Here is a 27,901-nt window from a genome sequence, read left to right as displayed (position 1 = left end):
GTGTTACCTGGTTCTTTGGGTCTGAACAGAAGTTTAGATACTATAAAGTCTCTTGCAAGTTTTAATTGTTTAATTTTAGGTAACAGCTCCTTTGTTACAAGTTTCTACCTCTCTTCCTTCCACACAATCTGTGCAGTAGAGGCAGAGGAAAAGTTTATAAAATGAGGCTGGTGTCTGTGCAAGCATTTCCTCCTTCAGCTGACAGTGTTTAAACTTCCCAATCAACCAGCAAAAATGTTGGAAGTGACTCAAAACATTGGTGGTGGGAGAGAAGGTGGAAGGACAGAGAAGCCACATTGGAAATTTTCCTACTGCCCTGTGCTCTTAGATATTTTCCCCTCTAAATATGAGCTGACTAAAAATTCCATGCTAATAATCTCATACATTCACATAGATGTAGTGATTGTCCTGGTGCCTAGCAGAATGTAAGGAATAGGATTTGCTTGATGTTACTTCTTGGGACCCAAGGCTTTGTCAGGTGGCCAGCCTTTGAAACCCCATGGATTGCTGTGCTTTCAGGAGTGGATTTTCAGCTGGAGTGGGACAGATCTGTGGGGCTGCAGAGGAGGGCTGGGATTGTGGTTGGTGCAGCCCAGGAGCTGCTGCTCTTCCATTGCAGCATTTCCTGTTGGTCCTAACAGATCTTGGGGTCCTTGGGACCTGCTGCTGTGTAGAAGCTGTTGAAAGAGATTGTTCTTGTGGTTTAGGAGCAGAATGTCCACAGTTCTCTGCTGGGAATCTAAGATGTGAAAGTAATGCAGCTAATCTTGGAGCTGCAGGAAGTAATTAACTGAGCCAGAGTCAAGATCAAGTTCTGTTCATCCCTTCTGATCTTGAGCTTGACCTGGTTGGTCATTTGAAGTTTCTGTTCTTGTCAAAAGAAAAAAGTTTTAACATTTCTGACCTTTTGTTTGATGCCAAAGTAACCAGTGTGCAACAATTTTCATGGTGTGATGAGAAAAAAGGCAAATGACAAACTGAATCACCTGTAAGCAATTTTCTCCTATTTCTAGCCAGGGAGTAAATTGACTCAGAAGTGAATGTTCATTCTGACAACATCTATGTGCATAATATTCCCAACAGCCTTGGAGACCAGCCATTCTGTATGAAAAGCATTTAAACAACAACTTAGATTTATGGAAGAAAATACTGACATCTTATCTGAAAGTTGTTCTTTCTTTAATTATATTCATTGATGCCAAGAGAAAGTGGCTTCAGTACGTTCTTCAGTGATAGTGTGGGTTGTTAGTCTTAAACTTTCTTTAAAGTTGATTTGCTGCATATTCAGTTTCATTTTTTTTGTAGGACCTAAGAAATCAACTAGAGAAATTACATGGTGAAATGTCTGAGAAAGAAAAAGCAGTTGAACACCATTACAATATTCTTTTGAGTGAAAGCAATCAGAAGCTGCAGAGCCAAGAACTTGTTATAAGGCAGCTGACAGACAGTGTCAATCACAAGGATCTGCTGCTTGAGGTAGGTAGACTTACTCTGAAATGAAAAAGGGAAAGTTGTCATTTGATTTTGTATGGGGAATTATTACAAAATCACGTTTGTAGTTGGAGTTATTGTTGATTTTGAAGATAATCCTTCACTTCTCATAATACTGTATTTGCAGAACAGACCTGTAATTACAGAGTGTGTGGCATTCAACAGGATTTCTTGTTAGGGTTTTGTGAAGCATATGGACAGAGGGGGAAGAAAGCTTTACTAATACTTATGTAGGATTGTCACTGTTGTAAAAGCTCTGAAGTGCTCATGATTTTCAGTTTATTGTGCACAAAGTGGAAATTGAGGAATAGATACTGGAATATTTTATCTTCTTTTCTGGGAGCCCCAAATGTCCTGTATGAGAAGGTTCCTGCCTGAATGGTAACAGGCCCCTGCTCAGTGTTCACAGAGTAAAAAAAGTAGTGGTGGTATTCAGCCAGCAATGCAGAGAGGAGTTGAGGTTGCTCTGTACCTGAAGACAAAGCCTTGACTTCATTTCTTAATACTGAAAAGGTTGCATTGCTGGGGAAAGCTTCTGTGTATCTTTTGGTTTTGCTTCTGGTGTCTTAAATTGAGCTGTTTTTTCAAGGTGTGTAAATAACATGTTCCAGGTCAGCCTTGGATATTCTTCTGAATTTTGTTAGGTTTTGTGTTTTCCAGTTTCAAATTAGATTAAATTTTGTAAAACTGCCTGGTTTTTTTGTTAGAGACTTGATGGAACAGTTAAAGAAAAGGATGCAGAGCTGCAGGAGCTCCAGAATAAGTGCAAGAACCTTTTAAGAGCTAATGAAGAACTTGAACTGAAAAATGAGGGTTTAGTAGAGGAGAAATGTGCTGCACAGACTCAACAGTCAATTATCAAGATAGTCAGAGAGCTGGAGGTGAGTTTTGCATAGCTGATCATTTGCAGGTAAGTACCTGAACTTCAAATTGAAGAGAATTTTGACTTTGGCTTCTGAGCTGTGGACTGATATATGTTGTAATTCACCATGCTTTGTGCTCTGATGAATTTATATGGCATCACTCAATTCCCTGCTTTCAGATGTTTTGCCTGCCATAAAGAGATAGGGGTTTTTTGGTGGTTAGGGCAGACATAATTCACTGAGTGGGAGGATATCTGCCTTTCTGGAGAGAGGTGCAGAGAGGAGTTTGTGTACTTTGGATGGATAAGGGGAAAGATTGCACAGAGCTGGTGACCACAGGATATAAATAGAATGTGAGGATAAATACAGGTAGGAGTGAAAACATGTCCAGGGCAAGAAGAAAACTGCTTTAAGGCAAAGAAGAACTTATAGAGAAATATGTATATTAAAAGAGGATGAGCAATATATGCCCATTACTTTATTTGATGCCATGAATTGAAAAGACTTGTACCTGAAGTGAGAGGTCAAAATTTTAATTTTAGAAGTACTTCCTTCTCTCTTTACCCTCCATTCTGTTCCAGCAAAAAGAAGTCAGGTACTGTTAAATTTTTGAATCACTGCCTGACTCCATCAGTGCATCATGGTGTACAGATCATTGAACAAATGAGCTGCTTTTGAAGGTACATTTCTTGTCTCTTTTTGTGTTGTTTGCAGCCTGATGTGTCAAGGTTTCTAAAAGCATCAGGCAAGGTTAAAATAATTAGACTGGTACACAGAAATGGTGGAGAAAGCTTTTTCATTTCTTTGATAATATGTCAGTCATTAACGAGACTTTCTCAAGAGTTCAAAATAAAGGGAGCCAATGGCAAAGGAAACAGAAGTGCAGTTTTGGGTCACATTCTGAGCAGTCTGGTGGTGAGATGATGAATGTAATGGGCACTGTAATTAACCATGGGAGAAACAAGAACGTGTGGAGTCCTGGTTGTGTGACCAGCTCAGAGAAAAGCAGCTGCAGCCCCGTTTGCCTGGGCAGCAGTGAGGCTTTATCCCAGTACACGTGAATGTGCAGACACAGAAAATGGTCTGGGAAAGGCTGGGGGGAAATTCCACTTCTGCACAACAAACTGCAGTGCATGCACCTAACTTCTGTCACAAAGGGACCTAGGATGGAAAATCACAGGGAATTAATGGAAATCAAACACTGCCTTGCCTGTGTTGCCCTCACTCGGTTCAGGTGGATAACCAGGGCAGGAGCAGTGGCAGGCAGTGCAGGCAATCACCCACACCCACCTGCTAATCACAGCTCATTCTCTGCTGCCGTGCACTCAGTGACTGAACAATAGCTAATCACAGCCCATTGTCCTCTCGGCTCAACCTCTGTGTCACCTATCTCCTGTAAGGACCCACTTGGGCATATTAATCAGCAGTTTTTGGACACAGATTATCCAGAGCTCTGCTCTCATTGGCTGCCTGGCGCTCTTGGATGGCTTTGCTGTGCTGCACTGACTCTCAACAAACCCACAGCTGGATCCTCCCCACCAGAGGGGACAGAAACCAGGCTCTTCAGCCTCACTGATCTTTTAAAGTTGATGAAATTGATTGGAGAGATACTGAACTTTTCTCTCTTTCAGCATATCTTTGTACTTTATTTTAATATAATGATAAATTTTAAAGTAACCAACACCCAAAGCTCTGCTGTGTGCCTTAGCGAGGCCAGGAAAGATAAATTATAGGTTCTACTTTTGGAGTTTGGATTTTTGAGCCATTGTCATGGTCTAGAGAGTGTGAATGAGGGCATTGATAATTAGGGGAATCTAGCAACTTCTGACTTGAGGAAGTCTCAGAGTTAAATGTGTTTTACAGACAAGGAATTTAGAAATTGGAAGAAATGACCAAATTCTAGTGATGGATGAATGAATGGAGCAGTGAGGAGGTATAGCTAATATCCTTCTCTGAGTAATTTATCCTTTAACCTTCAGAGATTTTGAAATGATCCTGAGGGTTGTTGGAAGCAGGAGAACATTCAGTGAGGCAACCAGATATTCTTGTGACGTTGCCAATAAGTTATTTATTGTGGGGGTATAAACCTCTTACTTTCATTGCTTACAATCTAAGGAACCTTTAATGAAAATAAGTTATGTTTTCCACCACTGCTGCTTAGGAATAGTATTTCAGACTTAAATATAGACTTTAACATATTAGATTGCCTCCTTTCACGGGAATATAAATCCTTCACTGCAATATGGTCCTGGATGTCTTGCAGCTATCTCCTCTAACACATTTTCCCTCACACCATGTGTCAAGAGGTTTAATGTTTCATTAACTCCCACAGCATTTCAGTCTATTTAAGTTACAGAGCTGCCTTATGTTTTGTGTACCGTCGGGGAGTTGATTGAAATAATTCACTCCTACGCGTTATTTAGAAATGACAGTAATAATGTACAAAAAAAAGGGATGTTCATGCTCATCTCCTCATCCTTATTATTCATGAAAGATTCTGAAAAAATCAGGAACACTTCCTCGTGATTTTGCTAACCTTTACCTAGGTAGTTGAATTTAGAATTTAATAATTTGTGTATAGCCTGTGACATTTGGAATTAAGAAACAGCTCGTGTCTCCTGTTAGGCAGAAAGAGTTGGGAGGATTTCATGAGGTTACTGAGATTTTGGTACAAATGGAGAACCAAACATGTGAATGCTAAAAGGAACAGGGAAGTGGAACAGGGTTTGTGTGTGGCACTGCTTTATTCATGCAGCAGCCATTCCTTTCCTCATTTGTGCTCCCTAACTCTGTGCAATGACAGTGCTCTGCCAGGGCTTCAGGAAGAGCTTTAATTAGGATACAGTTCTGTAGTGTCTTCAGTAATAATTGCAAGGTTTGGATCAGACATATGGAGGAGCTCACTAGAACTTTTAACAGACTGTGAAATAACTAAATTAAGTGAAAAGAATAATTTTTTCCTGTTGCTTTCTATATCATTGGTCAGTGTTTGTGATCAAACTTTTCCAACTTAAATTACAACCCATGTATTTCTTGCTTAATGTCTGTTCTTGAAAGGCTTAGATTCCAGCACATGGATAAGACTCCTTAATTTAGGCTGCAAGATGTACTTTTAAACTTTTTTTTCATGAGATTATTTTATTACTGGCCTCTGGATCACCCACCTCCATCTGTTTTTGTGTTTCTCCATGCTCAGTCAGCAGCTTTGCTGGGAGCTCTTCCTCTGCTCATCCAGATCATAAATTCGATGTGAAGCTCAGGATTTTGCACTTTGATACAGAATAGCATTTAATGTCTAAATTGCACTAGAACCTGGGAATGTCTCTTAGATGCAGCCTTTAGGTACTGTTAAATTTTTGAATCACCCTCTGCCTCCCTCAGTGCATCATGGTGGACAGATCATTGAACAAATGAGCTGCTTTTGGAGGTACATTTCTTGTCTCTTTTTGTGTTGTCTGCAGCCTGGTGTGCCAAGGTTTCTAAAAGCATCAGGCAAAGTTAAAATAATTAGACTGGTACACAGAAATGGTGGAGAAAGCTTTTTCATTTCTTTAATAATGAGACTTTCTCAAGGGAGATGATGGCAGCTGAACATGGAGCGCCTGTCCAAAGGCAGGGTCACCTCCTCAAAGACTCTGGAGCATCAGTGGTAGAAGCTGCAGCAGGACCTGCCAGGCAGGTTGCCTTAACTGGAGTCACCTGATCACAGCTTGATTACACTTGCAAAATATTATTTAACATATTTGCTGGCATATTGTGAAGTAAGAGTGTAAATAATTAAAAGTAAACACCGGTTGTCCTTGCTTTTGTGCTGTTTACTTTGCAGAGCACTGAATTGTTCAAATTAGCAGTCTTTGCATCTTTAGTGTGAATTAACGAGATTCTATTGTAGCTGAATTTTTTTTGGTTGCAATTTCCTCCTTAGGAATTGCAGTTGGAATAATAACAGCTGCTTAAAACTCCTGGGTGTAGGTTTCTTCCTTGTTAATGATCTGTTCACTAATGATTTAGCATCTCTTAAGAGTTCCCTTAGCTGAAATTCCCCCTTAACTGTGGCACCTTTCCTTCTTCCTCCTTTCAGTTTTCCATCAAAATAGAAAACTGAAAGAACCAAAAATTCTTTAAAAAAGGCAGAATTTGTGGCTGATATCAATACATCTAAATTTGGTATAATATCCTAGTTATTTTCTCTTTGGAAATGACTGATATTTTAGATACTTCTACATAGTAAATGCAAGAAAATACTCCATTAAATAGCTGCATTTTTTACTTCCTGCTGAAAAAGTGACTGTCTGGTTGTTTTGGAGTGAAAAAAGTCTGGGGAAATTAGTGGATCCTTACTGAGAATGTACCATAAGAGTTTATGTTTATTCTTATAATAATAATAATAATACCATCCTTTCTGTGAGCAAGACTGCAGGTAAACCATTTTCTTTTCTTCACACGAGTGAAGCAGCAGCTTGTAGTGTGCAGAAAACTGACTTATGGAGTGTTTGATATCTTCATCCTTTATTTGGGGCTCAATAGAATCTCCTTCTTATTCAGAGCTGGAACAGAATTTGCTGGATTTCCTCACCCCAAAAAAGCCAATTTTATCCAGAACACAAAGAGGACTTGTTCTAAAATGTGTGCTTGGAGCTTTGGCTTGTTTGCTCTCCCTTCCCCTCCTGTGTGAAAGCTGCCTGCCAGGTTGTTCCTGTTGTGGGAACTTTGGGAGTGAGGATGCTTTTGTTGGGGATGGGGGAAACTTCTGAGGCTGTCAGAAAAATGCTGGAGCACTGTTGAGGTGTGATTCACTCATGGTAGAAACACAGTGAAACAGTCTTTGCCTCCTTCAATAACAGCTGGATTTAAGGGCAGTGAATGGTTCTCAGATCCATGCTGGGCATTGGTGATCCTGTGCAGAAAACTGGGATTTCAGCTTCTTTACAAATGCTTCAGGACACAAGCACACACATGGGCACAGACATGAAAATCACGTTGTAAGCACAGTATGTTCTTCTTTTCATTTAGGAAAATAAAGAAGCTGAATATGAGAAGCTGATCCTTGCTTTAAGGAAAGAACAGAATATTTATTCTACTCTAGTGAAGACCTTCAAGGAGTCAGATAGGTAAGTGCTTCTGCTTTGGAGGATAATCTGAACTCAAAGGGCAAAAGTCAGAAGTTGTGAAAAAAATGTGCAGCTTTACTGGAGATTAGTTTGTTCTGGCCAGTTGTTTATAAGCTCTCTGTAGTAGTCTCTAAAGAGAAATATTTATGTAAGTGAGTTGCTATTATCTAAATTACTTAAAATGTTTCTGAAAATGTTTCTTTTCAGATTGGAATCTCAAATGAGCCCTGTTTCCATTTAGGTACCAAAGTAAGCAGCTGGATTTTCCATACTTAGGTCTTGTGTTTTGGCATCTGTTGCAAAACCAAATTGCAGTGAACTTTTGGGTACTGGACAATTTGCCATTTTTTACTCCTAAAATACAGATAATGCTTATCTTTAAAGTGACACTATGAGAATTTTGATGAGAATATAAATATGCAAGATTTGGGAGGAGGTTAAACAAAACTGAGTAATTGAAGTTTGTATAGTACACTTTCAGTGTAAAGCATTGAAAAGGGTGGCAGGAGCAAGTGGTTTTTAAACTTTTAAAATCAAAGAACCCAACAATTCAGAAAGAAATCTGAAGCCTACTCTGTATCCTGTTATTGCTTGGCAGTTGAGGAGGAGACATTATGATAAAGAAAATGTTTAGTCTGTAGACAAATGAAATTTAAATGTTTTATAAAAAAATTGCTGTTATAATTGCAAATTTTTTAATGATGTATTTAAAACATTTGAGAGCCAGCTCCTGAAAGCAGTGGCTTATACCTGCCAACTTTGGGGGAACATTTATTTGTATTTTGCTGTTGTTTTATAGACCACTATAGTTTGGAAACCATAAAGAGAAGTAGCACTAACCTAGATGAGATTTGTGTGTGAGTTAAGCACTTAGCAGCAATGCCAGCTTGTGCTTGGCCACAGCTCAGGACCAAAAAATACTAATGAAAAATAATGCCAGCAGTCAGCTGATGGAGATGATTTCTGATTTCATGTGAAGAGTGGGACCTGGCAGTGGCTCCTGCTCTGTGGGCAAGGGGGGGCTCCACGTTCTGTACAGCAATGACAGCACAGCAGTGTGCTCTGAAACTGGCTGTTCCTAGAATGCCTCTCAAATAAGGAAACCCAGAGCTGCAGGTGTAATCACTGGGCTTTTGCAATGAGCTTCTGTAGGATCAGGATCATTAGTCCTGATCCCTGATGTGGGATTTTGGGATGCATGGAGCAGTCAGTGCAGAGGATGCACAGTGAGCTAGGGCTTGGAGCTGCTTTTATTCCTCCATCTCCCAGTTTTGGGGGCTGAATTGTGCTGGAAACTACATCAAGACTTAAATCCCAAACTTCTGGGGAATGGGTAAACAAGCCCTGCAGATACACAGAGGAGGAAGCTGGGTTTAATTGCCATCAGCAGTGACATGGGTTTTGGGCACACATCTGTTTTCTTGCTGACATCTTCTTTTAGGCATTATTTATTTTAAGCAACCTGGGTGGTTATTTTTCAAAATGAGCTACTGGATGTCAGGACCAAGACATTCCTTCTCTCTCCAAGAGGGGAATCAGTGCTTGTTCTCATAAAACCTTTAACTCATGAAAAGGAGAAAATGTGCTTACCTGGCTTCTAGTCAGGTGTTGGTTTGGTCTTACTCTTAATCTGTTTTTGCTGAGCATTTAAGAGAGCTCTCACTTAAAGAAGCTCTTGTATGAGGAAGAATTGGTTAAAGCAGTAGTTTCTTATGCAGGAATCCCTGACAACAGCACACTTGTCAGGAGACAGACTGAGAGGCTTTTCATACATGTAGCTTTTAATTAATGTGCATCTACAATACTCTGTTATTCTCATGCAAGTACAATGTGCTCTGTGTTCCTGTACAGTCTCCCATCAGGTGGATTGAAATTTTTTTAAGGATCCCTGAATTCTCTGTCATTTAGTGCAGTGGCTTGGAAATTCTGCAGCAGCTTAATTTATCTTAAAATGCTAAGTGAAGTAAAAGCAAAAATAAATAATACAAAGAGTTCAGTAACAGCCTCTTTTTTAATTTAATCAATATTATTTCATTTTATTACAGTTTCAGGTTACTTTATTTTCAGCACTTAAATCTTTTTACAGATTGATCAGAACTGCCCTGCTGGTGTAGTTGAAGGGTGTGGGAAGATGTAGCAAGGGGCAGCAGATTCTGGGGCCTGAGGGGCTGCTGATGCTGAAGAGCTTCAGTAGCAAAGTTGCTTAAAAAATTAATTCACCTTGACAAAATTATAAATTCTACATTTGGATATTTATGCTCCATTGTGGTAACTGAGACATTTGAGACAATTTAGAACTCAAGGGGTCTTTATACAGGCTGTGGATAAATGAAGAAATAAAACAGTTAGTTGTGTCTGGGTCCTATTTTCAATGGAACAGGATCTTTTGATATTTTTCCTAAGTGCAGGATTAGATTATCTGGTATAGCTCTGTGGCAAGGGAACAAAGTTTCCATGGTCACCACATAATGGAATACACAAAGCCATCAGCATTATGTGATAATGATATTTTTCTGGCTCAGTTTTTAGAAGATAGTAATTTAGATTTTCCTTAAAAAGAACTGCTCAGAAAGAGGCTCTGTCATGGGGAAGCTGATTTAGGCAGCAGAGCCCAAAAGAGCAGGAAAATGCTGTGTGTGTAAACATTTAATCTCCTCTTTCTATGTAGGGATTTGTTTGTGCTTATGCATCAGAATGATGGAAGTGTGGGATGAAACCCAGCCGTGGGGAATGGGAAGTGGGTGCAAGCCTGAGTGGAGAAAACACCAGTGCACACCAAAATGTTTTGAATTGAATCTCAGAGATTTATTTGTCCCTTTTTTTTTCCAGTATAAATAGCTTGCAAGTGGAACTGAACAACATTTTCATGTTGAGAAAACAACTGGAAGAAGATGTTTTAGGTAACAGGAATCTCCAGAAGATTTTACAAGATCAGATTAAGGACATGAAAAACCACAAAGGTTTGTATCCATGCGCAGCCCAGCCTTCCTCTTGCACAAAAGAAAAGTGGTTTTATTACAGTCAGTTTGCTGGCATGGAGAAAAAATATTTGAGAGTAAAAAAGGTGTAAAAATATTTCTTTTTGAAAGGTGCAAAAAGATTTCTTTTTGACTTTTTATAGAGATGATTTGGTGGATTTGTAACAGAATGCCTTGGAGCAATCAGGGCACATACAGAGGGACTGATTCTCTCTTTCCATGCAGCAAATGTTAGAAATTCCATGGCAGTTCTACTGCAGGGATCATTTCATGCTGCCTGCAGCTTAGTACCCACAGAATTTACTGTTTTCCACAAAAGTCAGAGATTCCTGCCTTGGAATCACTCGGTGGCCATGAGATCACTTTCTGACCATGGGGTGTAATTATTTCCCAAAGAGCTTGTGGCTCAAGCCCTGGTAACCTCCTCCTAACAGAAGGATTTCCAGAGAAAGAAAAAAATACCCAGAAGTTTTGTTACTTAGTAATTCAGAAAAAGTAGAGCTCTTAAATATAGCTTAGCTTCTGGCTTTTTTGCTGTATGTCTTGGGAGGTGTTTTTAGTATATTCTTAGATATAGAAAAGAATAATATAAGTGGGTATCATTAAATAGTTTACTGCATATGTACAAGATGTTTCTGTTTTATCCCATAGGGGATATATAAATAACAGGAAAGCCTGTTCACTTCCCCTTTCAACTTAGATTTTCAATTTTAGCATCACTTGACAGCTCTGATAAGTGACAAAAGGTAAACTTCAGCTGTTTCAGAGTTTCCAACCTCAAAAGCCCAGAGATAATCAACAACCAGGGTGGGCCAAAGGGTCTTGTGGATACTCCAGGGTTCTCAGGAGCTGTTGTGCTGAGGGTGAGGCTGGTGGGAATAAAGGCTGAAAAATTAGTAATGATTTGTGACTTTTGGGTCCTTGCAGCAGCCACGGGATCAGTGTCAGAAGTGGGAGTAGGATTTGCATGTCTCTTCTTTGTCCTAATTTAGTTATGCTTTCTCCCTATCTAATGAGATTTATTAATAGAATTGACTGTCATTTATATTGTAAATAAACAGGTGTTTATTGAAACATAAATAATTCCTTCAGTTATAGATGCAGTGAATAAGTAAACTATTTTCAATCCAATTACTGCATTCTTTTGACCCAAAAGCAAAATAAGTTCATTAACTTTGTCTAACCTGGCATTTTTCTTTGAGACCTTGAGTTCATGCTCATAAAACTATTGTTAAAATAAAATAACTATTCATGCCTAACTTATCCTTCCTAAAAAATATTTATAATTGTAATGCTAAATATGTAAATTATAATTCAGAATTACATTCACAACTCATGCTGATAACCACAGAAAGTACAGCCACAGAAAATGCAGCAAGTGTGTGTGACAGAAGCACAAAGAAATATGAGGACAAATTTTTTTCAATTAAACAGAAAGCTTATTTTGGGAATGAAACATTCTAACTGGCCTCCCACAGACTTACTGGAAGGTTCTTATTGGAAATGTCCTGTGCATTCTGTGCTGTGTTTTCCTGCAAATGGAGTTTCTGAAATAACGTCTGGCCTTGGCTATTTTGGCAGATGAAACTCTATCTTTCTGTGGAGATCAAACATCTTATATGAGTATCTGTTTGGGAGAACAAGACCATTTAAGCCTTCAGATAGACCATCTGTCTCTGGAAGAACTTAAAAAAAAGGTATTGATCTTTTTCATTATTTACTGTTCCTAGTGGCTTAATTCTGCTTTGTTTCTAGTTTCTGTGTCTCTCACAGAAACATTTATTTAGGTACAGTTGGGTAGTTCTGAAAGGATTTGAAGCTCCCATCTGTGTGGTCTGTGACCCACCTTTCATGAGCTCTTTAGACTTTGTTACATCCCTGGGCTTCAGAATCAGCTGAAAGCTGACTGATTTGCAGCCAGGGTTTTGTGGTCTTGGACACCTGGACTCAAGGTTTTGACTCAGTGCCATGTTTCAGGCACCATCTACATCAACTCCAAAGAAAGGTTTTGCCTTGAGCATCCCACAATGTGTGTTTTATTCACCTTCATTAATCATGGAGGTGTGGTGTCTATACTCTGTATTCTGTATAGCACACTCCATCCCAGAACTTGCAAATCTTTTGGTAAATTTGGCATGTTATAAAATAACCCTGAGGTGAGTTCTCTACTGTCTGTAAGGAGAACTGAAATTCACAGGGATGAAATATGCAGACCAAACAATGAATCAGTATTGGAGTTCAGAAACTTCTCTTTCTCCTGATCCTGCACAGTGATGTCTGATCCCTGCACAAGTTCATGACAAAGAATAATTCTGAGTATGGTTGGTTGGGCCTGAGCAAAAGTGAAGTTTTTCTGTTTCTCAGGGACAGCTGAATTGTAGGCAGGTGCTCATGCTCTGGAGGTGGGGAGTCTGAAGGAAGGAAGTTTGTCTTGCTTGGAACAGGTGTCCCTAAAAAAACCCAGATTGTGTCCCAGTGCCATTCTGGGGTTTCACTGCTTTTATCTCTGAGCATGTTCCCTTCAGAAGGCTAAGGGACAAAATATATTAGCAAAAGATATTTATAAGTAAGTTCTTACTGGAAAAAGGGTGTGACTGAAAGCTGACCTAGTTTTCCAAGTATATTTATTGATCTGATAAAAAGATTTCACTTTTTTCTCCAAACATTGCCTTCTTGATACGCTTCATGGCTTTGTGGCCATGGGAGTTTTGAACTCCAGTCAGATTGTGTGTCTGTGAAACTGCTCAGAATGAGAGTGGCTTTTAAAGGGGGTTGGAGAGAGAAGAACAGCTTGTTCCTGAATGCTGCTGCTTTCCAGTAATGCTGTTTTTTCTTGCATTAAATGTTTCTTCTCAAATCAGCTGTTTGTGTGAATGCCCTGAGGTTTGTTCTTGTTACTGAGTTGTGAAACTTGTTACCTAAACTTAATAACTGACTGTGAACTACAGTGTTCCAAATGAAGGTACCTAGAGCACTAATTCACAAATACAGAAGCATGTTTCCATACCTAGGGAGATTAACACAGGAGCAGATAAACAAACCCAGGCTTCCAACTGTGCAGTTTGTATTTAGCTGGAGATTTATCTGCCATCATTTGTTTTCCCACTGGTTTGGATGTTACTAGTTCTGCTTGTTCTTCCTTTGGTTATTTAGGTTGCTGACCTGCTGCTGATGGTCAAAGAGCTGCAGTCAATTAATCAAGAACTTAAGGCAAGACAGTCTGGGTGTTGTACAAAGGATTCTCAAGGAAAGGAAGCACTGGAAATACTAAACCACAGAGAGGTAGGTTTTCTGTTTTAAAGTAGTGAGTCTGACTCTCACATCTGATCTGCCTTGTGGAGTCGTTTCCATCAGTGCAGGAGTGTAAAGCCCTTGGGGCTGAGGTTGCTAATTCCTTATAATAACTTTTTAAATTAATGATGTAAACAACTTTAACATGTTAGCACGACAGAGAAGCAGCTCAATGCAAGTGTTCAGTGATGTGTCAAGTTGATTTTAGGGAAGCAACATATTAATTTAAATATTAATTGGGTCTGTGATCTATTTGTTTTGTCAATTGAAAGGGAGGGAAATAGTTAACATTACAAGAAAGCAATATCTTAAAAAACATTTTAGTTGTTCCTGAAAGTCTGTTTGTTATTGCATAGTAATTCTCAGGCTGTGTCTAATTATCTAAGAGTTTCTTTCAGATCTCTTCAGAATAGGAGGGTTCAGTGTAGCCAAAACCCAAGGAATAGAACTTCAGGTCACCTGAACAAGTGGCTGTTTCTTCCTAGAGAATAGAGAAGTACCTGAAAAAGGGTCCAGCACTGTAGTGGCTTGCTGAGAGGTGCAAGGAAATAAATAATCCCTGCTGGGTGTTTAATTCATTTCCCCAAAGGTGGGACTGTTCTCAGCTGTGGGGAAGGAGAGCCCTTGGCAAAATCCTTGCACTGGGAGCATTTTGGGTGCTGGGTCCCCATGCATGTGTGAGTGGTGAAGATTGTCCAGGACGTTCTGGGTGACCCTTCCAGCTTGGAAATATTACTTGAAATGTGGCTGGTAGTGTTTGTCTTTACGTTCCTTTGTGGCTTTTGCTTTCAGTTCCATCCTTGTGCAAAATGTATTAAAGAGGAAGGAAAAAATACAAAAGGAATGATGATGGTGCTGGTTCTTTGTGTCTTGAATTCCTGAATTAAACTCAAAAGAACAAGATTAGAAATAGTTTGCATCAGTTCTATGCAGGACTGGCTGATTCAAGAACTGGGACTGTGGAATTAATGTTTTTTTTCTGCAGAACTCAGGAAAAAAGCTCCTGTCTTTTCCTGGATGTGCTGCAGGTGTACTGGGACAGTCACAAAATATTTTTGCTTCTTCAGTTTTAAGACACAGTCATGCTGTCTTTAATCGAAGCATATTTTAAATTAGAAACAGACCTTTAGGTGTGCCGTGGTTTTATTGAAATGGTGAATTTATGTGTCACTGAGAGGTTTGGGAGAAGAGCTGCTGGGTGATCCCTCTCCGGGTGCCTGCACTCTCTGTAATTAACATTTTCAGCAATTTGTCTCGTCATCCTGCAGAGGGCTCTGCATCCCCGTGGATGCCACGGTGAATTCCAAAGGAATTCCTGTCCTGTGCCAGGATTGTCGTGACAGGATGCTGTGTGCCCCTCTCGACATGACAGCTACATACAGGGCTGCTCACTGAAGGAGCTGCAGAATCAGATGTAAAATGACACAGAGTGAGGCTTGTAAAGTATAAATAAACCTAAGCGTTCTGGGAAAGGAAATAGGAAAGTTAAATGTGGATTTTAATCAATGCCAGAATGACTGTTGTACTATGGAGCTCAAAAATGAAAGGATCTTTAGTTAAAAGTTTTTAGCTCAAAAGCTATCTTTTTATCAGGTGTGGCAATAAATGGATATTGGGTTATGGGTATGACAACAGTGTGTTTTGCATATTAACAACCACTCTCAAAAACCCCTTAAGATTTTTTTTTTGTGTTTTTTGAGCTAGAATTTGTTGGCAGGTAGTGCTGGGGTGACACTGACATCTGTGTTGTAAGAGGAATTTGGATATGGGATCTTCCTCAGGTTCTTAAAATGCTCCCATCCTGCTTTTCCTTCCCAAAGCAGAGCACAAATCAGAGGAATGTGCACGTTGGTGCCTCTGCAGGCTCTGACAGCCCCTTGTCCTCTGCTCCTTGCCTTCCTGTTCGTGCTGGGGGGGAGAAGGAGGAGAGGAAAAGGTTGTTTTTGTGCTGTCCTCTGAACATCTGCCTTCTCAGAGAGGAGCAGCCTCAGTGATTTCAGCCTTCAGGGCTCTGGGGAGCTTTGCAAACCAAGCACATCAGTGCTTCATTTAGGAAAAACATTATCCTGGTTTTCAGTCTCCACGGAAATACTTGAAAACAGGCAGCTTATTTTTTGGTAGACTTATCTTTCTGGCCTAAAGACACTTATTTTCTTTTAATATTTTGTTGCACATGAGGTCATATTCCTTGGAGTCCAGGACGTGTCAGCCTCTCAGACAGGACCATAGCATCAGGCTCAGCCTGCAGTGATTTATTGTCACAGTGTATTTACAACCTGTTGGTTTTATGCAGTAATTTCATTAATGAATCCTCACTTATTAAACCAAATACTAGCCTGGGAAAAGCAGATACTAAATAATGTTGACCCATAAAAGGTAGTTGCATTGCATGGGTAAGTTGCATGTGCAAATAAGTTTATTTTTTATACACAAATGTAGGGTTTGTGTTTAACCTCCACAGGGAAGATTCAACCTAAACAGTTTTTTTTAAAATAATAGTTAACACTATTGGACTTTTGGCATCCCATGATTACAGCAAAAATATTTTTTTAATGCATGATCTTGTTATCTACCCTAACCCCCTCTGTGTCTATCACCAGCTTTCAAATTGTCTTTACTCTGTGTTGTCCTACAAAACCAAGTCTGAGTGAAAATACCAAGGTAATTCAAACATGACTTGGAAGTCAGTTTTCCATATAGAATTCTGGCTGTAAAAGGCAAATATATTAATGCTCTGCACCATCCAGTTTCTGCCTTTTAAAATTCATACCTAAAACCATTGGACTTGCTTATACTGCAAAGGCTTGGGAGATAAAAGGGCTTTTCTCATTAATTTTGTACATATATATGTATATTTTTTATCTATATATATATTTATATATGCATACATTCAATGCATACTCAATTAAAAAATCAAAATCAAACCACACACATCCACTCAATTCCCAGTGTTCTGGGGAAGCAGAACCAGCTCTGTCCCAGGGTTGGGATCTCTGTGTCAGGGCTGTGTCCTACCCATGGCTTGGCATAATTAGAGTTTCCAGAGGAGCCACAGAGGTGCTCCAAGGGCTGGAGCCAGGCTGGGACACCTGGGGGTGTTCACCTGGAGAGGAGAAGCTCCAGGGAGAGCTCAGAGCCCTAAAGGGGCTCCAGGAGAGCTGCAGAGGGACTGGGGACAAGGCCTGGAGGGACAGGACACAGGGAATGGCCTTAAGATGAAGGAGTGCAGGTTTAGGTGGGACATTAGGAAGAAATTCTTCCCTGGGAGGGTGGGCAGGCCCTGGCACAGAGTGCCCAGAGCAGCCTCTGGATCCCTGGAAGTGCTCAACAGCATCCAGCAAACCAAAGGGGTTCTGCTCCTGCTCTCAGGGATGCTGATGTCAGGGACATGGGTGCTGCTCCTAAAAAAGCTAAGTCCTCCTCCTCCTTTTTGCTCAGGCAGTGAGGTGGGTTGGGTTCTGTGGGAAACAGGGAGTAAAAGATGATTTGGCACCATTTGCTGCAAATGGGCAAATGTAGGCATAGACACAGCAGATTGTAACCTTCAGTGGCACAGTAAATCTTTCTAGTGTACAGCAAGCCACATGTGCTTAGTTTTAAAAGCATCTATTTCTTGAATGCTGGAGCAGAGCCTAAATTGTGTAGCAAATAAAAATAAATTCTGGAAATTGGAAAATAAAATAGGCAGAATGGGGACATGACTGAGGATACAGAGCTCCTTTTCCATGAGAGGTTAAATGGTTTTTATATGTTCTATAAATTCTGAGGAGGAAGGGTTAAATAAAAATGAAGGAATGTATAAGATAAAGTTTCTCTTTATTTGATATGAGTAATTCCTGGGGTTTATATTAATTTTCTTTGATCTTGTTGAAGGAATCTAATTTAGTGTTTGTTACTTTGTATTACAGGCTTTTTTATTTTTCTTTTAAGACATATCACTGACTTATTTATGCACGTTTCATATCACAGTATTTTTTTTTGTGCTACATTTTCACATCATTCCATACTTTGTGTAGTGTCTTGAAACAACAGAGAAGCCTGTGATGCAGCCTGAAGATGGTGACAATGACAAGAAGGTGCAGAACAGTCAGTGTTGTGAGAGGGTCAGTCAGGTAGGAGCATTATGAGACAGTGCTCTCTTCTCTGCATGCCTTTAAAATGCCTTCATTTTCTTAGAGCATAAAGTCTTTTGCAAACAAAACATACTTTTCTTGGTTTCTGATTTTTCTTTCAGCTAATTGTTATCCTGAAGATCTTCTGGAAGCTTTTTCCTGTGTTTCTGGGCTGGTTTTGCATTCAAGATTTCTGTTTGAGTACTCATAGTCACCCTGAGTGGGGGTGACAGAGCCCCTTGAAATTGTGTTTCTTTCCATCCACACAGGTTGATCTCCTGCCTCCATTGCAGTCAGGCCTGGAGTACAAACTGTGTGTGATTCACTTGGTGTGATTGAAGCAAAAATCCTGTAGATCCTTCTTTAGGGTTGAAATGCTTGATAGCTTGGTAAATGATAAATGGTAAACTGCATTTTCATACAAACAGGAGCCTGCTGGTCTCTATCTAATCAATGTAAGATAAAGCATCATGGAATCATAAAATAACTCAGGTTGCAAACTGGTTTGTAATGTTGAAGAAGGATGATATTTTGCTTTATAAAATCTGTAATTTCTGTGCTTCTCTGTTTACCAGGTATGCCTTCAAGTATCTTTGGATTTTCCTTGTGAGGTGGATAAACAGGTAAGTGATGTATTGTAAAAGCTCTTTTGGCTCTTGTTGCTGATGGGAATTGTACCCAGATGGGCTCAGATAGACCTCTCATGTCATTGCTGCAGATTTTGATTGTTTAATTGGGGTTTGAATGAGTGTGGAGATCCCGGGTAGGAATTTCATGGGAAACATCCATGGTATTTTATACAGAAAGTTGGCAGCTTATAAATGCTTCCAAGTTTTGTTCTGTCCCAGCCATCTGGGCTTGAATCTGGAGATCCCAGGACAGAATCTGTACTGTAAATATAAATGATTCAAAGCTGAGCTAATAAAATTGTTAGCTGCAGTCTGCAGGCAACATTCCAGAAGTTTCATACCTCTTGTTAGATAAAGACCTTCAGGGAAATCTTCCTACTCCTTACTAAACAACTGATCCCTATGAATTAATCATATGAAATAGATGTTAATTAGTTTTTCTATTAATAAATAGTCAGCAAAATGTCTGTGGGTGCTTCTTAATGTAGATAAAGAGCATCAGGAATTACAGAACCTGATTACAGAAAGATTAGAGCCCTGAATTTAATAGAACATTACATACCTGTGTAATAAGACAATGTTTGCAATTTTTAAACAGATAACTCCATCAGGCTATTCAGAGAGTTTCTGCAAAGACAGACATTATAGGAGTCCAATTAAGCCTCAATTTGAGCATGATACAACTGACAAACACTTGAGAACAGGAATGAGTGAACATGAAACAGAAGAGAACTTGCTCACATCCCTTCTAAGAGAAAATAGAACATCTGTGCTGGAATCGACGTGAGTATGAGGGATATGCACTGCTTTTGACAGTATTTCTATTTGAGAAGAGAATAAGGTAATTTTGCTAAAGTGAATTTAGATAATGGCACTGTCTAATTTACCTGAGAGATTGGCAAGGCACCTTCAGAACCATTTTAGTCTATCATGCAATTAAGTAATTAGGAAACATACTATCAGTAGAAATCCTTAAAAAAACCCATTGCAGGAAAGAAACTCTGCAAAGTTACTGATCCAGGGAGCTTTACTGCAGGGACTGATTGTTTCCAGGGTGGGGTCTAACAGAGTCAAAGGGCTTAGTTGACAGTAGCTGCTATTTTTCTTGAAAACCAAAATATCTGAGAGCACAGGTCAGTGAAAAGTGGTGTGGTGGAAGGGACAGCACTTTACTACTGTAAAAACAGCATGTGAAAGGATCTAAGGATGGAAGAACTGGAGTTAGGGTGACTTTTGACAGGGATAATTTTGGATGGATGCTGCTGCACACCTGGGCTGCCTGGACAGGGCTTTGCTGCTCTCAGTTCAGGGAGCTGGGGCCCTGTCCTGCACTAATGGGTTATTCCAGTGCCACCATGTGTAGGACTGGCTGAGCTGTGTTCTCAGTTCTTGGGTCACTTTTCATGTAGGAGGAAACACTTGTGGACCTAAATCTATACAAGCCCTACTGCCACCAGTGGAATTCAAGTGTGTGTGTGTGTGTTACATTGGGATTTGATCAATTCCCAGCTGAAATGCTCATTCCATAGGAACTGGATGATGCCAAGCAAGGAAAATCACACACCCTGACTGATTTACCCCAGTTTCATGCTCACACCACTTCATCTCCTGGTTGAGCACTGAGTTACAGTTTTGCTGTAGCTCATTCTCATGTTCCTTTCCTTCTTCTGTAGCTCCTGCTCGTACTCTAGTTGCTTTTCTGGTCTCTGGACTGACTCTGTGCAGAATTCTGTGACTTTTGCAGTGCCTGTCAGTGCTGGGAGCAGAGTCTCCAGTGGAGTTACACAAGTCAAACCCTGGTTTCTGTGTTCACCATGCTGCACTTGGCTTCACTCAGGCAATTCTGTATTTTCACATTACTATTTAAAACTCTCCCAACAGGCATAAATTGTCTTAGCTGTCACAGGAGTAGTTAGTGGTGAATGAGGAGATAGTACTCCCTTAGAAATGAAGAGAAAACATTGTTTATTTGTTATCTTTACTTAAAAGTTGGCTAATGAGTAATTCTAGCACCGTCATCTTTACCACTCTAGTGTGTAATTTTTCCTGTGTTCAAGTATAAATGACCAGGCTGATGGGTGATGAGCCTGTGCTTTGCATAGCTGAATTCTCACTAATGCCATTAGATGCCAGAGGAAGCCATAAAAAGCCTAGTTAGCTTCTACCATTTCAAATGCTAAACGATACAAATGCAGTTGTTTAAAACTCTGGTTTATATGTTTAATGGCACAAACAGCTCTCTATTGGACACATGAAATTGTCTCTAGAATTTCAGAGCTTGCTTGTGCTTTAAATGTCTCTTATTTGGCTTCAGTTTCTCTTAAAACATTGCTGTCCATGAGCTGCTAGTTATCCACGGGGCAGTTTGGTGTCTGTAATGAGCTGGTTTTGTAGGCTTTTTGGCTGATTACTCACTTTTCATCTTCCCTGTTCCATTAGAAATTCATGGAGGAGTAGATTTGTACAAAAAATCAACATCAGGGCCAGAAGTTGCACTTTGATGGTCCTTGTGGGTTCTTTCCAGCTTGGGCTAAACTATGATTATATGATCTAGAGTCTGGTGTGGTGTTGGTATAAATTAACTTTTAAGGTAGAGAGTAAACTTTTTTGAGAATCCATTCATATTTCTTCTATTTCTGTGTGAAATAGAAGAAAAGCCGTGATGAGGCAATTTATGATATAATTCATCTTGTGAAAAGGATCCAAAAACTCTGTTAAGTGAGTAATTCATTAGTGAGTAAAAACAGAACCTCCTGGGAATTTCAGATATGTCACAACACAGCAGAAGGGTTTCTTGGAAGGTATTTTTGTTTGCTTAAATAAAAATCTAAATTCATGTCTTTTCTCTCCTCTTTCCTGAGTGTAGCAGACAAGAACAAATGAAAATTGTAAATGAACTGTTAGATCATCTGAACACGACAGAGGAAGAATGTTCAAGTGAAGATATAGAGAAAAAGGATGAAAAAGATCTTAGGCAAATGATTATTCAACTAAGAGCTCAACTCAAACATTTCAAGCAGGTCACTAAATTCTTAAAGCAGCGAGTAGAATTGAAATCAACTTTTGATGGGGAAGAGAAGCTTTATCCAGATGCAGTGCCACAGATTAATAAGGCGAGTCAGTTGTTGAAAGTGGAATTGAAAGATGCAGCTATGCAAACAATGACTTTAGAGAGTAATGTCATGAGATTCAAACATGAAGGCAAAAAAGGAGCCTCAGAAGAAAAGTCAAAATATTCAAGATTAAATGCAGAAGCAGAACATCAGCAAGAAAATGTGTATAAGAAGGGTGAACAGCATGAAAGGCTTTCTTTTACTAGAACAAATGAAGTAAGTTTATTCTCTTTTTTGTACTCAGGGAATAGATGTATAAAAGGGGAAAATATATTTCATTTCTAATATTAAATCTTGCTTTTGTATGATTTTTAATATTAGGAAAAGAGATGTAAGCCAAATATATTTTAGATAATTGTTCTTAATGTTCAGAGCTTTTCATCTCCTACTTCAGCGTGCTTTAGAACATTAATTAATTGAATTTCAATCCTCCCTGGGACCACACTCGTAAATATTACAGCTTTTGGCAAAAGAGAGTCTGTGTTTCTTGTTCATAATGTACACAACTAGAGCATTTGGAACTGATGAAGTCTAAAATGGCAAAAGTGTTCTAGAAGTTCCAGATTTGCATCACATCTGGGAGCAGGCTGTGGGGGTCGGTGGGATGTCACCATTAGGTCAGACGTGGGTCCAAGGAGAAAAAGGGTTTTATTCTGTGTGTTCTCCAGCTTATATACCCTTAACAAAGCGTGATCTTAAGTCATTAACTACATCACAGTAGCTTATTATATTCGTTGGTGCAAAGCAATTAACATCAATATAATTGGCAAAAGTTTTACAGAAATTTAATAAGGCACGTATACACATCTACTTATGCACATAGCCCAGCTTACAGAAATGTTCATGTATCTTTTCTAATCTGTTTCCATGCTGATGGCTTTGTCCTCTTCCTTGCTATGGATACACTCCAAAATCATCAATTGTTATTTCTTCCATTAACTCAGCTTTGCTTGCAGGCCAGCTGTCAAGCCCCTCCAGAGTGGGACACTTACAGAAACTCAAATCTTATCTTTAGGCTTTTTTTAGCATCCTATCATTGTGCCTTGCTTCCTGAGCAGTGTGGCCAGGAGTGCCCTGTGGCTTGGGGGCAGTTTGTTGTGTTTGTCTGGCACCTGAGTGCACAGAGTCTGTTCTGGGGGTGCAGGCAGGGTGTGCTGGGGCCAGGTGAGTTTTGAAGCTTCTGTCTGCAGGCAGACTGTGATCCCAAACAAAGAGTGGGGAAACAGTGTCTGCTAAAGAGTTCTGTGTATTGTTCCAGCAGCAGTGATAGAAGTGAAGTTGAAAACTCTTTGAAGATCTTTGCTCCTGCGGAGCAGACAAAGGGGAGCGTTGCTTTTGATTTTGTGCACTGCTAACAGGGAATGTTGTAGCACCTTCTGCAAAGAGTGGTTTCCATAACTTTAGTGATCAAGAGATTTCTGAGAGGTAGCAATTAGGAGTGGTTCATTTTTATTCTGGCTTGCTCCTGTTGGGTTCATTTTTCTGAAGGAAGGGGCTTGTAAATGAAGGGATGTTGATAAGGCTTTGTCCTGGGCCTGAAGTGACAGGACAAGGGGGAATGGCCTGAAGATGAAGGAGGGCAAGATATTGAGATATTGAAGATGGGATATTAGGAAAAAATTCTTCCCTGTGAAGGTGGTGAGGCCCTGGCACAGGTACCCAGAGCAGCTGTGGTTTCCCCTGGATCCCTGGAAGTGTCCAAGGCCAGGCTGGACACTGGGGTTGGGAGCATCCTGGGATAGTGGGAGGTGTCCCTGCCATGGCAGGGGGTGGAATGGGGTGGGCTTTAAGGTCCCTTCCAACCCAAACCATTCCATGATTTTCTAATTCTTTCTGCAATTTTCTTTTCAAGTTCCTGTTTTCCCTGAGTTTCAGTTTGCTGTTCTTATTCACCATTTCCAGATTCCTCTCTGGTTTAATCAGTGGCACCCTCAATGCAGCCCTTGAATGAGTTGCTTTAAAAGCTTTCTTGTTTGGACTAATGCACTGTATCTTTAGCTTTGGAATGGCTTTTATAAATAATTTGATGTAGCCAGCTGAAGTGGCCTTTGGGTAATCTGGGTGACAAATGTGTCTGTGCCACAGCCCTGAGACAGCTGGAAATGGTTTGGTGTTATTAAAGCAGTTTAGTTAGCTAGAAGTTCTGGATTTATTTTGCAGCCTGTGAAGGATACTGTTCTCATATATGTACAAAAGGAATTGAGGATGGCATTTGGAAAATGGAACTTGCTTTTTATGATTTTAAATTGTGTAAAGACTGTAATTGCTGAGAAGTGAATGTGGAAAGGTATTTCAGAATACATTGGGTGGTGAAAGAAATTAGGGGACTTAACAGCACTGGTGAAGCAAATGAACAGCAAAATTATAAACTAAATCTATCTGAACATGCCATTATTGGTTTTTATTATTATTACACACAATTCCATAACTCTCATCAACACATGGCATGCTTTTATCTTTTTGGAGACAGCACTGGTTTATGCTGTGTGGTTTAAACAAGGAACATTTATTTTATGCAGAGTCTTCCAAAGGTGAGAGGCAAAAATGTAGTGACTTAAGAAATGCAGCTTCCTCCAACTCCAGTGAGGGAATGTCTGTTACAGCAGGAAATGGGAATCCTTCAGAAGCAATTTATGGAGTGGATGGGTGAAGAAACTGGTTTTGTTCATAAAGGATTTCTCTGTGGCTGATGCAAAGTTATGCTGATTTTCTCAAAGATGTGGAAGTAGGACATGTTGGGTGGGACTAAAGGAAGAAAGGAAAATAAGCTTAGGATTTGTTGAAAAATGAGGAGGCTCCTCAAATTAAAAAAAAAAAAGGTTTTAAGGGAAAAAATTGCTGGGCTGGCACACATTTATGATATAAATGATATAAAGTAGCAGTTAGAGAGGTCAGTTTGGGTGAGAAACTATTTTCCTAAGGCAGCCACAAATCCAGAGCTAATTGATACACCTGCTGGTTAAAAGCCTTTGGTAGGCACTGCTGGATTTGCTGTCCTGCTTCAGGAGCTGGAAAGTTATAGATGCATGAACAGCTGGGACTTACAGGAAATTGTACCAGTGAAATGGGTATTTTGCCTCTGTGGATGTTTACTTCTCATGTAGCCAAGGGTATTGCAATTTTATTTTCAAAACTAATGTGACAGCTGCCTGATTTTACAGGAGAATTTTTATTTTTCCTGGACTGTTTGTCTGTACTTCCTACACTTGACTGTTAACATGTGAGTCACTAACTGCCCATTTTCTTCCGTGCCTTTTTCAGGCTGGCTCTGCTTCCTTGCCCAAGAAGTCACGGCTGCCTGTGCTTGTGAGACCCTGCAGAGCATTAGGAAATGTCCCTTTGCTGCAGAAATCAGCTCCAGAAACACAGCATCCTTCCAGGGCACCTCCTGAAGGGCTGAGAGCCTGTGAAATACAAACCAAGCCATTTCAGGCACAGCCTAATGGAGAGTTACTGCATGAGTCTGGAGCTGAAAACCTTCCAGAGGAGCCTGCACAGGGAAACACATCAGGGAGAGGTAAATAAAGAACAAACCTGGTGACTCGTGGTCCTGCCTGCAACAGTGGCAGCTTCTCTTGCAGCAGAAAGTAAATGCAGATCATCTTTATGTGCTACAATACTGCTTCATCTTGCAAGTTTCTTGAGCAGACAAATATGTGTAGACCTTGAAAAAGGCAAACCTTGCCTTGAAAAAAGGCAAACCTTTTTTTCTGTTTGCCACAAAGATGTACACCAGCTTTTTGTGGGACAAAAAGTGCTGTGTACACGTGTAAGGTCCTTAATAAATGGCAGGTCACAGGGTGCTTACATGTGCACACATATATCACTGTTTGGGCAGATAAAAAATTCCTTTAATAAGATGCCAAACTTAATGAAAACTGCCTGTAATGGAGACAAGAGAGTATAAAAATCCTGATTTTGTTTATGCTGGATAATTAAACTTTTCCAATATTCCACTGATCAGTCAAGTCAGCTGTGTCTGTTCCCACTGTGGCTGGGTTAATTTAAACTCAGTTGTTGACTGGGATCAGCAAAGTATGACAAATTGTAAGACAGAGCAATGGGTATTAGATAAAGATTTGGGGTGGTAGAAAAATAAAAATGCACTTAGCAGTTAGATTAAAAACTGAGTAGGGGTGTGAAGGACAGGTAAGGGAGAGTAAATATAAAAATAAGACTCAGACAAGTGGTGGGTGAGCATTGTCAGACCCAGAGGCTGCAGAGAGGGTTGTTAAGAATAACATTGTTTGTCTAGGCACAGGTATGGTACAATTTATTATAAATACTTTGGCTGATTGGACTGGAGCAATTAATTCTGGTAGGTGCAAAACCCATGGAGAATCCTGAAGGGCAGGGCTTTGAATTAGATCCTGAAAGGGATCAGAAGCTGCAGTCCTGTGCTTTCCTTTCCACTCTGGCTTTTCCCTGGGTAACAGTGGTGCTGCACACTTGCTGGTTCTGAGGCTTGCTGCAGTGATTGCAGCAGATTGGTTTGTGATCAATGCTCACTTTGGAGAAACTTCTGAGCCTTTTCTCTAAGCTGAACATAAAACATTTAAAAATGCACTAGAGATTGATTTACTGTTCCATTACAAAGGGGACCTACAAATGTTTATCTTCATTTGTTGTAGGAGCCTTTGCAATGAATTCTGAGTGGTTACCCTTATAATTAGTCCAGTATTTAAAGATACTCATATTATCAGTAAAGATTTTCCTGTTCCAAACTGTCAGAGAACCAGGTTTGTGTTTGGGATTTTTTTTTTAATTTTATTTATTGATTTGGTTGGTTTTTATTTTTTTTTAACTACCCTTACTTAAATTTTTTTCAGTCTCTTCCTGATTTGTCTTTTATCTTTCTTCACTGTTCTCCAGTTGTCTCGTTGCTCAAAGTGGATAATACTGAGACCCAGATGGAGTTCCAAGATGTTGATCCAGGTACAGAGGACAAGAATGAAAATGTGAAGGACAAAAATCAGCAGAACTGTCAAGGTAGAGCATTTATATGGTACAGAATTTTTTTTTTTAGAAAGAAATTAAAAAACTTCAGTTTCTTCTGAGTTCTACAAAATTGTAAATTGCTTCAGGTAATCATCTCCCTTGCTGTTATTTGTGGATTTTAAATCTGGTTTTCTTAGCTGCTATGGATTAATTGCTCCAAGAATCCAAGTTGGTCTTTCAGGGTTGTGCTTTCAGAAGGGCCACAGGGATTTATGAGTCTGGTTTCCAGTAAAAATAATGAGTTGTATGCCTGACTCTGATCTCTGTTGCTAATGACCTCACTTCTGAACTCCTCTCTGAATTAAATGTTTGTTACTGCTTCTCCATCTAGTTCTGAACTATTGGAATGAAGCAACTGCATGATAGAATTTTGCTTATCTGAATTATTTGAAGGCATTCAAGTAGGCTGAAACCTAATGGAATCATTTAATGAAAATGTAAATAGGCTTAGTGCTGTGTGTCTCATGTCTGTGCATCATCCATTAGTCTTTTTTGGGAGGGCTGGAGTAACCTGGATAACACTGGAGAGTGCAGAGGATATGGCCAATTCTGCAATCCTGTGGTGTGCAGGGGCCTGCTCAGTGCACCCTGTGGGGTGTGGACACGTGCACAGGGAGCTCATTACTTCTCCTTTTAATTAAAGGGCACTCTTGCATTAAAACCCATAGCCCGTGCTCTGATCTGGAATATCTTTGTTAGGATCTGGTTTTCTTTTCTCTGTTTGTTATCTGGAATGAGGCATGGGATCAGGGTTTCAGAGTGTACTTCACATGGTGTTGGGGATTTTTGCCATCTGTGTTACTGCAGTTAATGAATGCAATGCTGCACTCCCTTCTTGTGTCCTCCAGAATTCATACCCAGGCACTTTCCTGGAACCACTTCCTTCCTTTGGAGTGCCACACAAAATGAGTGCAGTGAACATCCTCTGATGTCAAATCAGAAAATGGTTTGGGTTGGAGGGACCTTAAAGCTCATCCCATCCCACCCCTGCCATGGGCAGGGCCACCTCCACTACCCCAGGCTGCTCCAAGCCCAGCCTGGCCTTGAACATTCCAGGGATGAGGCAGCCACAGCTTCTCTGGTCAGTGTTGATATCCCAGAGTCACAGCTTCATTTTATTCCAGATCTTAGGTAATATTTACTTTTATTCTCCTGGTCGTGGGCTTCCACACAGAGCTGCTCCCCCTGAGTTTTTGTAGTGATTTACAGCTTGAACCTGGACATTCAAATTCTCCATGGAAACCAATCTGAAAGTATTGCAACCTGTCTGAAAGATCAATGAATTGGCTCCCAAAAGGGAAGTTCTAATTCAAAG

The 27,901-nt window shown here is 40.0% G+C and overlaps 1 protein-coding gene across 4 annotated transcripts in view; it reads left to right on the top strand.

Annotated features, from left to right (window-relative positions):
- Positions 1 to 27,901, top strand: part of CDK5RAP2 (CDK5 regulatory subunit associated protein 2) — a 70,396-nt gene that overhangs the window by 17,450 nt on the left and 25,045 nt on the right. For all 4 annotated transcript variants that reach the window (XM_064393277.1, XM_064393276.1, XM_064393278.1 and 1 more), the window contains 12 exons: positions 1,306 to 1,476; positions 2,199 to 2,372; positions 7,368 to 7,465; positions 10,295 to 10,425; positions 12,025 to 12,140; positions 13,597 to 13,725; positions 17,751 to 17,846; positions 18,422 to 18,469; positions 19,074 to 19,258; positions 21,342 to 21,804; positions 24,850 to 25,105; positions 26,461 to 26,577. In XM_064393277.1, coding sequence (XP_064249347.1) covers positions 1,306 to 1,476; positions 2,199 to 2,372; positions 7,368 to 7,465; positions 10,295 to 10,425; positions 12,025 to 12,140; positions 13,597 to 13,725; positions 17,751 to 17,846; positions 18,422 to 18,469; positions 19,074 to 19,258; positions 21,342 to 21,804; positions 24,850 to 25,105; positions 26,461 to 26,577 — 1,984 coding nt within the window. The remainder of the gene's footprint in view (positions 1 to 1,305; positions 1,477 to 2,198; positions 2,373 to 7,367; positions 7,466 to 10,294; positions 10,426 to 12,024; positions 12,141 to 13,596; positions 13,726 to 17,750; positions 17,847 to 18,421; positions 18,470 to 19,073; positions 19,259 to 21,341; positions 21,805 to 24,849; positions 25,106 to 26,460; positions 26,578 to 27,901) is intronic.

This window comes from Passer domesticus, chromosome 18, assembly GCF_036417665.1.
Source record: "Passer domesticus isolate bPasDom1 chromosome 18, bPasDom1.hap1, whole genome shotgun sequence".
NCBI classification, from domain to species: domain Eukaryota; kingdom Metazoa; phylum Chordata; class Aves; order Passeriformes; family Passeridae; genus Passer; species Passer domesticus.
This window is presented reverse-complemented; position numbering and strand designations above follow the sequence as displayed.